Genomic DNA, 17502 nt, shown 5'->3' with positions numbered 1-17502 from the left:
TAAATCTAAGTGGGTTTACTAGAGTTTTTCTGGAAACAAAAGGAAAAGAGTTGTTTATGGCCTTCAAGATACACATACCATTCATATCTCACTGGAAGAAGTTTTATCAGTCAGATTTATGATCTGAATACAAGCTGGACCTTTTCTGTGATCCACTTCCATGTCAACTGCATCAAAGATTATGGAGAACAATCTGCACAAAGAATTACAAAGTGGTTGCCCAATTTTGGTATTGATGAAAAGCTGACCGCCATCTTCTCCTAAAATAACAGCCATGACCAACAGTTTTAAAAATATTTTTTTATCAGGTCATCTCTTTTCCACATTAGCTTCTGTAACTGTCCAATATGTATTTACATAAATGCATCATTTTCTTTTAGAAGTTTTCACTTCGACTGATTCTCCATTTGAAGCAAGACTTCCTTCCGATGTGCTTCAATTTCCTTAAGCAACTCTTCCTTTTCCTTGAAGTAATTCCGGAACCATGCTATATGTTCTACCTTTTCTTGAACGCTTAAGTATGGATTTTTGGAAAGTCCACAGGTTACAAGTTCCATGAAATGGCGAATTGATTCTTCCTTAGGGAAGTCTTCCAAGTATTTATCCAGAAATATATGCTCATAAAATTCCGCATCATCTTCAAGTCCTAACAAAGTCAACCATAATAACTGTCAGATCACTGCAAAATTAACAGTTAAAGCTGTTAGCCAGAGAATGAACACAGAAGAGGTTTGGTGGAATTTATCTTACATATATACCATCCCCTTCCTTGCTACCATTATTTTGTCCCAGAAAATGTTGAAATTGCAAAATACATATAAAATGGGATCCAGACTTAGCCATACTTACAGTAAACTCACTGATCAATGGGACTGAGTCATGCCCAACATGAATTCCATTGATTTCAGTGGAGCTACTCCAATCCATTTTATTGAGTCATGTAATTTATTCCAGTCACAGAACTAATTTGCTTCACCAAGAATTAAAGATCCTCTGACCAAGTCATAAAATGCCTATGAATTTTGTTTCATTAAAGCAATTTAGCAAAACACCAGAATTAGAAAATGCATCACTAAATGGCTTAAAAGCTTAAGTTATCAATATTAATTGATATTCCTTTACTTAAAAAAGCCAGCTTGATGTTTAAGTCATTTAAAATGCAAAACAGCTTTAAAATTCAGTGTAACAACTGACTGGTTAGGGGGAAGAAAGGCTTTTAAAGTATTTTGAGGCAAACCACTGCTCTGCTGCATTGCTCCTGGTAATTTAAATTTACTATGCTGTGCCATCTAACAACTATAATAAGATTAAGGCCCCGCTTGTGACTGTATTTATTATTGGATAGGCCATCCCTTGATGTGTGAACTGTGTTCATTTGGAAGTACTGTGTTTTGAGCTCCCTTCAACAAATGGATAGAAGATATGTACAATCTTGCAACACATGAACCAGTTGCATACAAACGTAGACTAGGTAAAGATAAAGGGACCACTGACCATTAGGTCCAGTCATGTCCGACTCTGGGGTTGCGGCGCTCATCTTGCGTTACTGGCCGAGGGAGCCGGCATACAGCTTCTGGGTCATGTGGCCAGCATGACTAAGCCGCTTCTGGCGAACCAGAGCAGTGCACGGAAACGCCGTTTACCTTCCCGCCAGAGTGGTACCTATTTATCTACTTGCACTTTGATGTGCTTTCGAACTGCTAGGTTGGCAGGAGCTGGGACCGAGCAACGGGAGCTCACGCCGTCGCGGGGATTCGAACCGCCGACCTTCTGATCAGCAAGCCCTAGGCTCTGTGATATTTGGAATTCATTTTTATAAACACTGCATTGGGTTAAGTTTAGGTTAACTACAATAACCATCATATAATGTTTATACTGTTTTTGTTTTGTTCTTTTACACGGGTGTTATTTTATTCTATTCTTTTCATGCCTTATTCTGCCTTGTGCGCTCATCATTTTATACTTCGTATTTTTCCATAAAGATTATAAAAACAAAACAAAACCTAGTATGAAACTTCCAAGAGCAATTCCTCACATGTTTGATAAATTAGTATAGTTCAGCCTTCCCCATCCTGGTGCCCTCCACATATTTTGAACAACAACTCTCACCAAGCCCTGTGCTGGCTAAAGCTGATATGAAGAGTTATAGTTCAAAATTTCTTGAGGGCACCAGGTCAGGGAAATGCCAAAGAAAGCAAAACCGGACAAGCCACTAACTTTTCAAGGCACATACCAGCTTCGTTGTCGATTGGGAATTCCCAGAGTTTTCCTTCCTTAGTCCACTGTATCATCTCCTCAAAGCCATTCTGAGGTCCTTGCTGACAGACAGCTTCAATTTCTTTAGCAAGCTCCAGATCCCAAAGTGTTGGTGGTGTCACTATTTACAAAAGGAAACAAATAAGGCAACAAGCCAACATTTGCCATGCAATTGCTGCTGGCTGGAGATGACAAAAAAACCATCAGGGTTGCTAACTTTAACAAAACCCAGAAGAGCCGCAGTTTCAAAAGTCTGTAATAGCTGCTTCTTTGTGCTGCTGCAATATAAGCCCATTCAGTGGCAGATTTATGAAAACAAACTTATTCTCAGGTCATAATATTAAAAACAGGGAGTTGCCTTTTCAGCACATGGCTTTTTCTCCTCATTTTCCACACAGAGTTGCCTGTACTTTTACTAGCCTCAAGATTGGTTGGATTAACAGAAATCACAATATTTTCAGAATTTGGCATGAGAGGGAATGGCTGTTTGCTCGATACCATTGTTACTATTATATGGAACAGGAGCACAATATAGAAAAAGTTGTCATTGCTATGTGCTTCGGTCCCAATGAAAGGTCCCCATTTTCTCTGAATTAGGTCCACGGTATCTAGTTCAACGTAAACGTCAAAGGACTTAATTACTTGGAAACAAAATAAGGTATCAGGAAATCCATCCTTCTTTCATCTAAGAAAGTTGGGATACAATTGGGCAGTTCTAGTAATACAGATTTTGTGGACTGTGAATTCCACATGTAAGCAACTGAATGTATTCAAAAGTGTGAAAGAGCTTGAGGGAGGTTGATGAGAGGCCCTCAAGGACCCTCCTCCCCCCCAAAAAATCCCATCTAACCCCAGAAACAAACCTTTACAACAACTTAGGATCAAATATTTGGATTCATAATAAATCATATATTTCTCCCCAATTCAGATTGGAGGAAAAACTAGTATTTCGCACTTCTAGACAAATTTTATACATATTGTGTTAACTGTGTGCAACTAATATAAGAAAACTGGCAGCTTTCTTTGGCACAATCTAGTAAATAGTAAAAAGTCCACTAAGTTCAATGAGCTCTATTTCTATTATGTACAGCCAGGATGGTGAACAACAGCTAACTAGTGGCCCAGATTCTGAGCTCCCGCATGTCCTGTGGACTGGGGTTTGATAAGAGGGTGAGACCGCCCATTCGACAATCACCTGTCAATCATTATGTCAGGTGACCCAACTTCAAAGGAAAGAGTTGGAAGCATGCTCTAAGGGTGCTTCCAATTCTTCCTTTGCAGCCAGGAATGTGCAGTGTTGACTGCAAACCCAGCTTTTGTACCACATAAGATGTGCAGCTTTAAGCTGGCTGCCCAAAACATACCAATGAAATCACCACAAAGGTTGAGCTGCACACAAAGATTCACACATAATTATTAATTCTCTCCAGTATCAAAATTATTTGTTTTGCAGTGACGCAGCTTTGAGAACCAGATTCCATTAAGAAATTCATCTTTTCTAAGCTACGGAGACATAGCACACAAGCCACTCCTCTAGGACAACACTGTATTGCAACAGGTTGACTTTTGTTATATTAAATTATCTTGTTTGCTGTTTTGTTCCTACTGTTTTTCAACTAACCTGTTTCAAGTGCTTCCTCTGTTTCAGAAGTAGGAGTAAAAATATCAAGTCTTTTCCCTGAAAACAGTCCTTTTCTAGGTAAAAAAATGGGGGGGGGGGAGAGAGAGATCTATTAAAATAGCAGTAATAGTGTTCTGCCTATGGTTCCAATGGGGATAGCACTGTGAATCTGTATCGCACAAACCCAGGTGAGTTTCTAAATGTGATGCCAGAATATGCACTTACTGAACAGCCTGTTTATACTACTTTGTGTTCCTGTTCTTAATGAACAAAACAATCTCCTAGTCCTTATGACTACAAAGATGCACTTGCAAGTGCACAGGCAATGAATGATGAAACTTCAAAAAACCAGAGTGCTTGTTGATTAAGAAGATTCCCAGTGGTTGAGGGCAGGATTCAATGGTCTGCATTGTTCTGTACTCTCCAAACAAATGCAAGTAAAGCTATTTACCAAGACTACTAACATTTCAAAAGTTGTTTATAAAATTGTATTTAGGCCAAAACAGTGCTCCACTTCTCAGAAGTAGTGAGTCCAGAGCTACATAGGAATTTGTTATTATTTATTAAATTTATTACCTGCCCAGGACCCAGGGTAACTTACCACAACCCAAAATTCAGCATTAAATAAATTTAAAGCAAACTAGTTACAGGAATAGGGTGGGTCCCCAAAACACATGCCTCATGTGTCAAAGTATACATCATATGGTGGAAGGTATATAATGAAGGTGGCAGGTGTACTTCTGTAGGGAGGGAATTCGACAACAGAGAAGCTGCCACAGAGAATGCTTTCTCCTGGTCAACAACACCTAAACTTCTTAGGGCATTGGAACTCCCAAGAAGGCCCCTCTCTGCTGATCTTAACACCCAAGGGGGTTTGTAGGATAGGTCTTTCAGAATAAATGCTCTGGAAATCATTTGATCTCAAACACAGCACAGTCCTCCTATTCAGCATCTTTCACTGAATGTGCCAACTGGCATTTGAGTATCACCAAATAACCCCTTTTGAGTGTAACAAAGATGCTTTCTATCAGGAAGTAGAATATGCCAAGGAACACTAGGAGAAGTACCTTCTCATTCTACCAGCAAGTGTTCTTTCAGGCATATAACCTCGTCCATCATCATCAAACCGAATCTGATTGGTTGGGCTAGCAGCATCCCGTGCCGGTGCCTTTCTCCCAATCTTCATGTTTGCAACGATGTTGCTGAAATTAAGATCGATGTCTATTAAGTAACATGCTCAGAACAGCCCAGCAATACACTTTTCACATTAACTACCTTCCTGTGATATTCAGTCACGTTAAAAACCCCCACACACATCCCGTATCTCCCACCTGTTTCCCAGTTTAACAAAATAATTCTCAATTTACAATATAATCAGTATGCAGTAAAATGCTTAAGGTTACCATTGACACCCCTGAACCAATTACCCACAGCAGCAATGCCATGGGGTGCTCCACTCCCTAAAAATCCTACTAGAACTAGAACATGGATTTCTTCCACATCTTCCTATGTCAACTGAGACATATAGATGTTACAAGGGCATGACTTCTAAAACGTTTGGACTGCTATAGAGAAAGCCTTGCTCTCCCCCCCCCAATGATATTTTGTTTTCTAACAACAGATCTAAAAGGTGAAGATGGAAGAGAACATTCATAGGAAGAATTCGTTTCCTAGATATGCAGATTGCAGACTTTGAAGGGCATTGTAGGTCAGTAAGAGCGTATTAGGAAGAATTCAGCATAGGGCTATGACAATCACAAACATTTAAGCTTGCCAGACAGAACAATACCCCCTTTCCTCCAACTGTGCCTTGTTCTGGAGATTCTCCCTAAACCCCAGAACCAAGGAGTGGCATAGGGAGGGGGGAGGAGAGGGGGAAAACCTTATTGCACTAGCAAGAGCCCTCGCTAGCAGGACTTCAGATAATCAGTGCAGCTATGCATGATTTTAGATGAACGTTTCCTTTTATTCATTGTCATCCACTGTAAAGGCCTTTGGCTATATACAATAAAACTGACTCGACTTCCGGCGGCGACGCCATTGCGGGTGGTCGTGGGCTGCTTCGGCTGCGAAGCGCCCAGTCCATCCCGGGGGTTAGGAGCCCCGCCACCGCAAAGCGGGGCTCCGGTTGGGGTGAGGGAAGAGCGTCCCGCACCCTGGGCTCCCCGGCTGTGCCCGTTGTGGCTCCGAACCCTTCCCCCGCTCCCCCTGTAAAGGGGGAGTGGGGGTGAAGGGACGACGGAGCCGGGCTATAGGGGACATGCCCCAACCGGGATGTAAATGCGGCGACAAAGCCTGTGATGAGCGTCTAAGTTCTACCTGTCTCTAACGAGCTGATAAGAACCCAGTGGCTGTGAGTATTTGACTGACTTTTTTTTTTTAAATCTTGGAACGATCTGGGGGAAAGAGGAAAGGCAGCCCGCCTCTCTTCCCTTCGGGAGATGAAAGAAACTAACCAGTTTAAGTGACTGCTGCTACAATAATCGATAGAAAGTATCTGGAATTTGAAAACTGAGACTGCTGAGATTTCCCTTTGGGGATTAATTGGGGAAAAAATATCTCCATTTGAAGTTTTGGTCTTTACACTCCGGCTTCGGAAAAATGGCGACGATTTGGACTGTCGTGGGAAAAAATTGAAACAAAGGAAGGAAGAGACAGGAGCTGAAATTTGATACCCACCCTCCCTTCCAAAATGCTGGACTTTGTGCTCGCACTTGTATTGAACTCTGGTTTAAAAGATGAGGAAATGCTCACTGTCTTGAAGCTGGAACTGCTTGATCGGAAATTACAAGTCTTGTGTGGGATTTTAAAGAAAATGGACTTAACTTCCACAGAGGAGGCTTTTCAAAAGTTTTATACTATGGAATCGAACCTTGGCAAAGAGCTGGGAGGGGTGCTTGAAGGATGGTTTGAAATGGCTGGGCAACTCCGGGAAAAGGAACCGATTTCTGGGGGTGGCAGCCCCGGAACGGGAAAATTTATAATATCCAGACCCCGAGGTGGGAGCTCGGGGGCAAGGGACATGGAATTAAGATTTCTACAAGAAGAAGAAGTATGGTACAAAGAAACGGAGGAGCCCAAAAAAGAAGTGATGGACACCCTGAAGCTTGATGCAAGGTCTGTTGTGAATGCTGCCTGGATCTGTGGACATTTAGAAGGAAGAGAATTGGAGATCCGGTTCTGGTGAAAGACAGAGAAAGACAATGGACAGAGGGGGAGTGGGTTGAAGTATTAAATGTATATTCCAAATGGTCTGTCATGGTATCTGAAATCGGGAGAGTGAAGTCTGTTAATTATAAGTTTATTTTAAACAAGTAGGGAGATATTGAATTTTAAGTTAAAAGCAGCATGATAAAGGACAGAAGAAATAAGTTTAGTCTTTATAAGAATATTTGGTTAAGATTTTTGTTATAATAGAAAGATCAAGATAATTGTGTTATCTTTAATTAAAGTTAAAGTTTTTTTTTTTTTAATAGAGAAAAGATGTTAAGAAAGTAGTATATCGATTTAAAACCGAAGGTGAAAAGGCGGGGGAAGTCAAAAGTCAAGATTCAGAACTAGAATTTTTTATTTTATTTTATGTAAGGTATACAAACAAGCCCTTCATGGATCACTGCCTTGTCGTGGCGAAGGGGCTTGAATTTACTCAGGAAGCTATGGACAGGTCAAGATGGACAGGTCATAGTGGAGAGTTTGGACCAAACGTGATCCACCTGGAGTAGGAACTGGCAAGCCACTCCAGTATCCCTGCCAAGAAAACTCCATGGACAAAGACAACAGGCATATAAAAGATATGACGCTGGAAGATGAGCCCCTCAGGTCGGAAGGCGTCCAACATGCTACTGGGGAAGAGCGGAGGACAAGTACAAGTAGATCCAGAGCTGATGAAGCGGCTGGGCCAAAGCCGAAAGGACGCACAGTTGCTGATATGCCTGGAAGCGAAAGGAAAGTCCAATGCTGTAAAGAAAAGTATTGCATAGGAACCTGGAATGTAAGAACCATGAACCTTGGAAAGCTGGATGTGGTAAAAAATGAGATGGCAAGAATAAACATTGACATCCTAGGCATCAGTGAACTAAAATGGACAGGAATGGGCGAATTCAGTTCGGATGACTATCATATCTACTACTGTGGGCAGGAATCCCGTAAAAGAAATGGCAGTGGCCCTCATAGTCAACAAAAGAGTGGCAAAAGCTTTGTACTGGGATGCAATTTCAAAAATGATAGAATGATCTCGATACGAATCCAAGGCAGACCTTTTAACATCACAGTAATCCAAGTTTATGCACCAACTACCAGTGCTGAAGAAACTGAAATTGATCAATTCTATGAAGACTTACAACACCTTATAGAAATGACACCAAAGAAGGATGTTCTTCTCATTATAGGGGATTGGAATGCTAAAGTAGGGAGTCAAGAGATAAAAGGAACAACTGGCAAGTTTGGCCTTGGAGTTCAAATGAAGCAGGGCAAAGGCTAATAGAGTTCTGTCAAGAGAACAAGCTGGTCATCACAAACACTCTTTTCCAACAACACAAGAGACGACTCTACACATGGACATCACCAGATGGGCAACATCGAAATCAGATGGATTATATTCTCTGCAGCCAAAGATGGAGAAGCTCTATACACTCAGCAAAAACAAGACCTGGAGCTGACTGTGGCTCAGATCATCAGCTTCTTATAGCAAAATTCCAGCTTAAACTGAAGAAAGTAGGAAAAACCACTGGGGCCAGTAAGATACAATCTAAATCAAATTCCTTATGAATACACAGTTGAAGTGAAGAACAGGTTTAAGGATTTAGATTTGGTGGATAGAGTGCCTGAGAACTGTGGATGGAGGCTCGAACATTATACAGGAGACAGCAACGAAAACCATCCCAATGAAAAAGAAATGCAAGAAAGCAAAGTGGCTGTCCAATGAGGCCTTACAAATAGCGGGGAGAGAAGGCAAGCAAAATGCGAGGGAGATCGTGAAAGATACAGGAAATTGAATGCAGATTTCCAAAGAATAGCAAGGAGAGACAAGAGGGCCTTTCTAAACGAGCAATGCAAAGAAATAGAGGAAAATAACAGAATGGGAAAAACCAGAGATTTGTTCAAGAAAATTGGAGATATGAAAGGAAGATTTCGTACAAAGATTACCACAATCAAGGACAAAAGTGGAAAGGACCTAACAGAAGCAGAAGACATCAAGAAGAGGTGGCAAGAATACACAGAGGAATTATACCAGAAAGATATGGAGGTCTCATACACCCCAGGTAATGTGGTTGCTGACCTTGAGCCAGACATCCTGGAGAGTGAAGTCAAATGGGCCTTAGAAAGCCTCGCTAACAACAAGGCCAGTGGAAGTGATGATATTCCAGCTGAACTATTTAAAATTTTAAAAGATGATGCTGTTAAGGTGCTACACTCAATATGCCAGCAAATTTGGAAAACTCAGCAGTGGCCAGAGGATTGGAGAAGATCAGTCTACATCCCAATCCCAAAGAAGGGCAGTGCCAAAGAATGCTCCAACCACCGCACAATTGCACTCATTTCACACGCTAGCAAGGTTATGCTTAAAATTCTACAAGGCAGGCTTAAGCAGTATGTGGACCGAGAACTCCCAGAAGTGCAAGCTGGATTTCGAAGGGGCAGAGGAACCAGAGACCAAATTGCAAACATGCGCTGGATTATGGAGAAAGCTAGAGAGTTCCAGAAAAACATCTACTTCTGCTTCATTGACTACGCAAAAGCATTTGACTGTGTCGACCACAGCAAACTATGGCAAGTTCTTAAAGAAATGGGAGTGCCGGATCACCTCATTTGTCTCCTGAGAAATCTCTATGTGGGACAAGAAGCTACAGTTAGAACTGGATATGGAACAACTGATTGGTTCAAAATTGGGAAAGGAGTACGACAAGGCTGTATATTGTCTCCCTGCTTATTTAACTTATATGCAGAATTCATCATGCGAAAGGCTGGACAGGATGAATCCCAAACCGGAATTAAGATTGCCGGAAAAAATATCAACAACCTCAGATATGCTGATGATACTACCCTGATGGCAGAAAGTGAGGAGGAATTAAAGAACCTTTTAATGAGGGTGAAAGAGGAGAGCGCTAAATATGGTCTGAAGCTCAACATCAAAAAAACTAAGATCATGGCCACTGGTCCCATCACCTCCTGGCAAATAGAAGGGGAAGAAATGGAGGCAGTGAGAGATTTCACTTTCTTGGGTTCCATGATCACTGCAGATGGTGACAGCAGTCACGAAATTAGAAGACGCCTGCTTCTTGGGAGAAAAGCAATGACAAACCTAGACAACATCTTAAAAAGCAAAGACATCACCTTGCCGACAAAGGTCCGTATAGTTAAAGCTATGGTTTTCCCAGTAGTAATGTATGGAAGTGAGAGCTGGACCATAAAGAAGGCTGATCGCCGAAGAATTGATGCTTTTGAATTATGGTGCTGGAGGAGACTCTTGAGAGTCCCATGGACTGCAAGAAGATCAAACCTATCCATTCTCAAAGAAATCAGCCCTGAGTGCTCACTAGAAGGACAGATCCTGAAGTTGAGGCTCCAGTACTTTGGCCACCTCATGAGAAGAGAAGACTCCCTAGAAAAGACCCTGATGTTGGGAAAGATGGAGGGCACAAGGAGAAGGGGACGACAGAGGATGAGATGGTTGGACAGTGTTCTCGAAGCTACTAACATGAGTTTGGCCAAACTGCGGGAGGCAGTGAAAGATAGGCGTGCCTGGCGTGCTCTGGTCCATGGGGTCACGAAGAGTCGGACACGACTGAACGACTGAACAAATACAAACAAGAAGAAGAATCCTGGCATTATGTGTATTTGTATTTGTTTTTGTATTTGTAGGTGTGGGTTTGGGTTTGTGTTATATTATGAAAACGCTAATAAACTCTGTTTAAAAAAAAAAAAACAACAATAAACTGACTCTCTCACCAGTGCAGCTACATCAACACAGTTTGACTATACACATCCTTCCCAACTTCTGAGAAGAATTAGAGCTTTACATCAGGCAAAACTTCCTACTCGTGAAGGAAGGGATCTAGGCTATATGTGATGGCATAGCTAGTCCTAAGCACTAGTCAACACATTCTCAAGGGTCATAAAAGTAAAACTGCAGGAGTGACAAGCAGGCAGTGCCTCAGGCTTAGGCTCTACCTGGCTGGCTGGTAAGACCTGTAAATTTCTTCCCCTCCAGGTGAAGCAGTTCAGGTAGTTCGCAGGCCCCTCATCACCCAGTTGTTTCCAGTCAACAACAGCTAGATGACTGCAATGGCAGCAGAGAAGTGAACCACATTTGCCACTATCACCACCATATCAAAACCTTGCTATGAGCTCTGCGGCATGATCTGTGAGTTTCAGTGCAATATTCTGTTGCGCCTGTTCAAGCCATTTACTTCTTCATCTCACAATGGTAAAATGGGTTTCTGTGTATGGATGTGCTAGAGGAGTGATCAAGGGGTGGGTGGGAATAGGAGGCTCTGCACTTCCTTAATTCTTGCACAAAAATACGGGTGTCTGTGTAAAACACCCTACTGCTCCCTCAGAACACCTTGAAGCATGGGGGCACATGTCTTCTCTGGCAGCAGACAGCAGCACACAAATGCAAGGCAGGATCAAGAATGAAGGGGAGATTTAATTGTGATGGCTGACAAAAATAAGCAGACAAGGACTGAAAAATGCCTCCTCAGCGGTCACCATTTGTAGGCCAAGGTGGTCACAAGGTAGAGAGAAGTGTGTTTGGAGGCAGGGTTTCCTTTGGCGTGTGATTGCTAAACCACACACTGCATCTCTTCAGTGGGTATTTTGAGGGTAAAGGGGAGACCCTCCCTTCCCCTCCATAGGGAGTGTGGGAGGGAGAAGGGCAATGAGGCCTACTAATGTAAGGGCCAAATCTTCAACAGACAAGGAGAAGTTGCCTCTTAACACATAGTTCAGACAACTGCAAGTGAGACTGTAGCAAAGGTGTCAAGATCACAATGATCCAAGGTGGTTTATGATGATCAAGAGCTGTCTAGAACATTGGCCAGGAGATGACAAGTATACAGGATTTAAATAAATACTTGGGCAAAGAGAATGGGTTGAGGCACAATAATTATTTTATCTCTGAGAGTAAGCAGATTGCAAACCACCTGTACATCATTCTAAACATCTACTTTCTGATTTGAATATATATGACTTAAAACAAAGGTGTTATTGGGAAATGTTTAGAAAGAATACTTCTCCAGAAGTATCAGATTTGGATATCTAGGTGGCAGCAAAAGCCAGGATAGCACAGCACGATGTCTGAATGCTTTCCTTACTCAACAATGAAATGAAATTCAATCATTTTAGGCACTAGATTTTGACTGTGGAAAAAAACAAGAGTGCTAGACGCTACTCTTGTTGTTGCCATCACTTGTGGTCAGTGTGATGACCAAATCAGGAAAGAAAATCATAGTTAAGTTGACCTGGCAAGGATGGTACAGTTTGCTTCCTTCATCATGTGGCTATCCGTGCATCTTTCTTGGCAGCCATAGTAACAAGAAGAGCAAACTCCTTTGAAAGAAACTCTTCTTTCCTCCAAGCAAAATGTTACTGCCTTACAACATGCCTCACTTTCTGTGCACACACTAAACCTCTGGACAAGGCCCAGATTTCGTGCTTGCGGGGTGGTATTCATCAGATCTTTAAATCTATCAAACTGGATCGTAAAGATCATGAATTTCTTGGAATAATAACTATCACCTTTAATCTGAAGGCTGGGACACTCAGGGTGTCTCCTAAATTCTAGATTTTGTTTGTAATGAAGCTCAACCCTTTGATGTTTTTGTAAAATGATGCCATCATTTCCACTGAGAGAAACCTCATTCCTCCTCAAAATTCTGCACTGTTGTTATTTCCATTTAGCAAACATTCAGCACTTCCTGTTCTGCAAAACAAACTGATGGATGAAGACTCTGTAGAGCAGTGACACCCACTGGTAATACATGCTACTACAAATGGAGAACAGCTTGGCTATGATTGCTCCCTTTCCAAATGGTTTTTTTTTTTTCTTTTTTTGGTCCCAGCACTTTCCCTGGGAAAACCTGCATTTTACCGCTGAAACTGAGCAAATGGCAAACCCTATTGCTGTTTGCTCTGATTCAGCAGTAAAACATGGGTTTTCCTACGGAAAGTGCACAGCAGGGACAAAAACCAAGCCAAATCGCTCGGACACAGGGCTTTTTAGTGCGGACCTGTGCCTGGGAAGTGTAGCACAAAAGGAAGTTCTGAATGTGCCCATAATTAAGAAGGTACAGCAGTGACCCCCTTATTTATATTTGAATAGGTAACTGGCGCTTATGAAAGAGGGCTGTGCAATAGACCTAACCTACTTGGTACTTAAAACAGGATTGGTGGGTATTAACACAGCCACTGTTTTATTTGAAAGGGAACTATAATGGAGAAGTGCCAAAAGATTTTGCTATCAGGCAAATATTTTACTTGGAGAAGAGCAACCAGTAGTGCCCAGTAACAAAACCTTTTTTATGCATCATTCTTATTACTGACAGTTAGGAGGGAAATAAGAGAATTCTAATAAAATATGGGGATGTCATTGAGTTAGGAAACACTGCTATTATATCTTCCAAAGGCATAGCTTAAAAATTATGTTAGCCTTTCAGGTGCCACAAGGCACTGTTGTTCTTACTGCTAATATATAGTATCTGGACTGGAGATTAGGCACTATTAAAGGGATTATCTCAAACTGGAAAAATAGAAATGGAATGAAATTTCACTGCACAAGTATAGAGATAACCTGGAGTCAGGAGGAAAGAGATCTTGTAGTAGTTGCTTATAGCTAATGGCTGTGAATCATGATTGTGATATGGCAGTTCACAAAGACCATGCTTGCAACAGTTTCTCTTAAGACAGGAAGCAGCCATGGTTTTGAAATACTGACAAAGCTACTCCGTAAATTTGTGTTTAAATGTTACTTCCCTTGAATAGGTAAAACAAAAAATAAGATGCAAAGCAAATGTATTCAAAGCATTAGGGACACAGGTGGTGCTGTAGTCTAAACCACCAAGCCTCTTGGGCTTGCCGATTTGTAAGGTAAGCAGTTCAAAAGCATGCCAGCACAAGTAAATAAATAGGAACCGCTGCGGCAGGAAGGTAAAACAGCATTTCTGTGCACTCTGGCACTCATCATGGTATCTTGTTGTGCCAGAAGCAATTTAATCATGCTGGCCACATGACCCGGAAAAGCTGTCAGTGGACAAACGCCGAATCCCTCGGCCTGAAAGCGGAGATGAGCGCCACAGCCCATAGTCAAGTTTGACTGGACTTAACCATTCAGGGGTCCTTTACATTCAAAGCATCATAATAAATCCAAAAATGTCTATGTATAAAGCCACTTCTAGTCCTTCATCTCCAAAAGCAGGGTGCACATTTTAAAGCAAAACAAAGCAAGTATCAGCAACCTCCTTCACTTTGTTTTTTTGACCAACAGTGTGACAAATATCACAATATACTATTGGGAACAGCATGTAGTTTGCAAACCTTATGTCAGTTACTTCTCCGCTTTTACGTGCATCAGTGACTTCCTTCTGCTTTTTCAGTAGTTGAACCAATTCTGAAACTGTCCTTTTCCTGTCAAAAGGGAGGGACGATGCAACAGCAGAGGCTGCTGCCACCAGCTCTGGATTGAGTGTCTCACTGCTGGAATAACAAACAACAACAACAACAACAATTATTATTATTATTATTATTATTATTATTATTATTAATACCCCACCCATTCAGCTGGGTTTCCCCAGCTACTCTGGACAGCTCCCAACAGATTAAAAACAGAATAAAACATCAAATATTAAAAACTTCCCTAAACAGGGTTGCCTTCAGATGTCTTCTAAAAGTCAGATAGTTATTTATTTCCTTGACATCTGATGGGAGGGCATTCCACAGGGCGGGCGCCACAACAGAGAAGGCCTCTGTCTGGTTCCCTGTAACCTCACATCTCACAGTGAGGGAACCACCAGAAGGCCCTCGGAACTGGACCTCAAGTGTCTGGGCAGAACGATGGGGGTGGAGACGCTCCTTCAGGTATACTGGGCCGAAACAGATTAAAAGAACAGGGGCTATTTTTTTCTTTGCTCAGTTTCCCACATTGTATTCATATGAAAGTAGACACAGCTAGACAAGGTACTGTGTAATTACTACATGTTTTCTAATACTGTCTATCGTTATATGACTTATAAAGTAGAAGAAAGCATGTTTTGTGGACTCAAATTTGTAACTACCTGCTAAAATATCAACATGATCCCCCTAGACCAGGAGTAGGGAACCTGCAACCTTCCAGATATTGCTGGACTGCAACACCCAGCATCCCTGACTATTAGTTATGCTGACTGGGGTTGATGAATGTTGAGAATCCAACAACAGAAGAGCTTAACCGGGATAGCTCCTTTCTGCACTGCTGAGGTAATGTGGGAGATGCCCACTCTCTTAGCTTTTTCACACACCAGCATTGCCAATATCTAGGGGGATAGTTCATAAGGTATTATCTAGGACCAACAAAGAAGCAACTTTCTACAGAATAACCAAAAATGGGGGCACAAATGGAGGTCCCTCGTCTCAGCCTTTTACAAAAATGGTTCACGCTGTCTGAAAGGGACAGAACTCATGTCTATTGTTGCCCTTTTATCAAGCATTCAATATTTTTCTCTGGGAATTGATAACATTCTTAGCTATACCTCCCAATGAATGTACTTTCCAAACTCCATGATACTTATGGACAAAGAGAATGAGACATGCATCCAGAGATTTACCTCTTAGCTTTGTCTTCTGTAGCTTTCTGGAACATGCTACTTGTACTCTCCATATTTTCTGGCAAGTTTGTTGTTTGAACCTTAACCTTCTGGGCTTTCAACATCTGGAACTTCTTCTTTGTACTGATTTCTACTTTCATTTCACTAATGATATTTAGCAAGTTCTTCTTTGTGGTTGCTTGCAGTTTCTCCTCCTGGTTTGGTGAAGTCTCTGTATCTTTGATATTGACTGGAGTAGGGTCATCTTCTTTGGTACACAAAACAGGGCTGGTGCCTAAGTACTTGTGTGTCTTACTAAAAATGATATGGAAAGTGGGGATTATTATTATTATTACTCATTTCTATACCACTTTATATTTTTAATCTGAAAATTAAAATATAAAAAATAAAAACTAAAAGCTTTTATAAGATATAAGAACTAAATTAAAATATTGAATAAAACAACATGGAATAAAAACATTACTGAAGAAAGTCAAATATAAAGGTAAAGGTAAAGGGACCCCGGACCATTAGGTCCAGTCGCAGACGACACTGGGGTTGCGGCGCTCATCTCGCTTTATTGGTTGAGGGAGCCGACGTACAGCTTCTGGGTCATGTGGCTAGCATGACTAAGCCGCTTCTGGTGAACCAGAGCAGTGCACGGAAATGCTGTTTACCTTCCTGCCGGAGCGGTACCTATTTATCTACTTGCACTTTGACTTTGACGTTCTTTCGAACTGCTAGGTTGGCAGGAGCTGGGACCGAGCATGGGGAGCTCACCCCGTGGGGGGGGGGTTTGAACTGCCGACCGGCAAGCCCTAGGCTCAGTTGTTTAGACAACAGCACCACCCACGTCCCAAAAGTCAAATATAAAGCAACACAATTAACAGGAAATTAAAACATTTTATCTTGAAGATTTCAAAATACATCATTACAAAGCGGGTCAACAGCAGAACGCATATTTAAAACAGCATAATTAAAAAGCGAATAAAATATTGGCCACTCAGAAATTCTATTGTACAACCTAATTCCCATGGCAAATGAAGACATGGTAGCACCACGTACAAGACTGCAGTGCTTGAGGCCCAGATTCAACCAACCCAACACATTAGTAGCGGAAGGCAGCGCAAGACCTTTTCCACTAGCACTGTACAGCGTTTCCCAAACTTGGGTCTCCAGTTGTTGCTGGATTACAACTCCCACGACCACTATCTGGCAGTACCAGGGATGATGGGAACTGTAGTCCAAAAGCAAATAGAGGGCCGAGTTTGGGAAACGCTGCCCTAGTACAACAAACAACAACAATTTATTATTATTATTATTAGTATTATTACCCCGCCCATCTGGCTGGGTTTCCCCAGCCACTCTGGGCGGCTTCCAGCAAAAGATTAAAATACAATATTAAAAGCTTCCCTAAACAGGGCTCATATCCTGAGGGAGAAATTTGGCTGTCCTTGGGAAAGGAGTGCCGAGTCTCAGCTTCCCCAGACGGAGAGTCGCCTTCCCACCCGCCACAGCCGTACCTGCCCCAAGGCACGGCCCTCTGCAGCCGGGCTCCCGGGCGAAGGCCAGCACAGAAGGTCCCGGGAAGGAGGACGCTCCTCCGCCACATTGTTCCCCAGAGCAAAGAGGAGGCCGACGGAGCAGCCCGCTCCCTCAAAACTTCCGGTCTTCTCCCGTTAACCGTCCGCATCCTACGGCACTTCCGGCGTAAAGCGTCGCCACGCTCTCATCCGGTCCGGCCAGAACGCACGAGCGCAGCTGTTTGGTTCCGTCGCTTAAATGAACACCCCGCTGACTCCGCCGCCCGAGGGGAGTTTTGTGCCGTGTTTTTTTCGTTTTTCGTTT

At 42.2% G+C, this 17502-nt stretch overlaps 1 protein-coding gene across 1 annotated transcript; it reads right to left on the bottom strand.

The window, feature by feature from the left end:
- Positions 1-280: 280 nt before the first annotated feature.
- On the bottom strand, positions 281-17327 carry MRPS31 (mitochondrial ribosomal protein S31). The gene is made up of 7 exons (XM_033142769.1): positions 17178-17327; positions 15676-15969; positions 14411-14569; positions 4945-5079; positions 3878-3951; positions 2234-2377; positions 281-646 (listed from the first exon to the last, which is right to left on the bottom strand). The coding sequence occupies exons 1-7, from the start codon at positions 17264-17266 to the stop codon at positions 387-389; spliced, it is 1155 nt and encodes a 384-aa protein (XP_032998660.1). The 5' UTR covers positions 17267-17327; the 3' UTR covers positions 281-386.
- Positions 17328-17502: the final 175 nt, after the last annotated feature.

The sequence above is a fragment of the Lacerta agilis genome, chromosome 3 (assembly GCF_009819535.1).
Source record: "Lacerta agilis isolate rLacAgi1 chromosome 3, rLacAgi1.pri, whole genome shotgun sequence".
Taxonomy (NCBI): Eukaryota; Metazoa; Chordata; class Lepidosauria; order Squamata; family Lacertidae; genus Lacerta; species Lacerta agilis.
This window is presented reverse-complemented; position numbering and strand designations above follow the sequence as displayed.

Bases quoted from the DNA above. Each gene is read 5' to 3' on its own strand.
- MRPS31 (XM_033142769.1), bottom strand. From the start codon at position 17,266: ATGTGGCGGAGGAGCGTCCTCCTTCCCGGGACCTTCTGTGCTGGCCTT. The intron at 2,378-3,877 runs GTTAGTTGAAAA...TTTTGTAAATAG, and splicing joins AGAGGAAGCACTTGAAACAG to TGACACCACCAACACTTTGG. The intron at 647-2,233 runs GTATGTGCCTTG...TGACTTTGTTAG, and splicing joins CCCAATCGACAACGAAGCTG to GACTTGAAGATGATGCGGAA.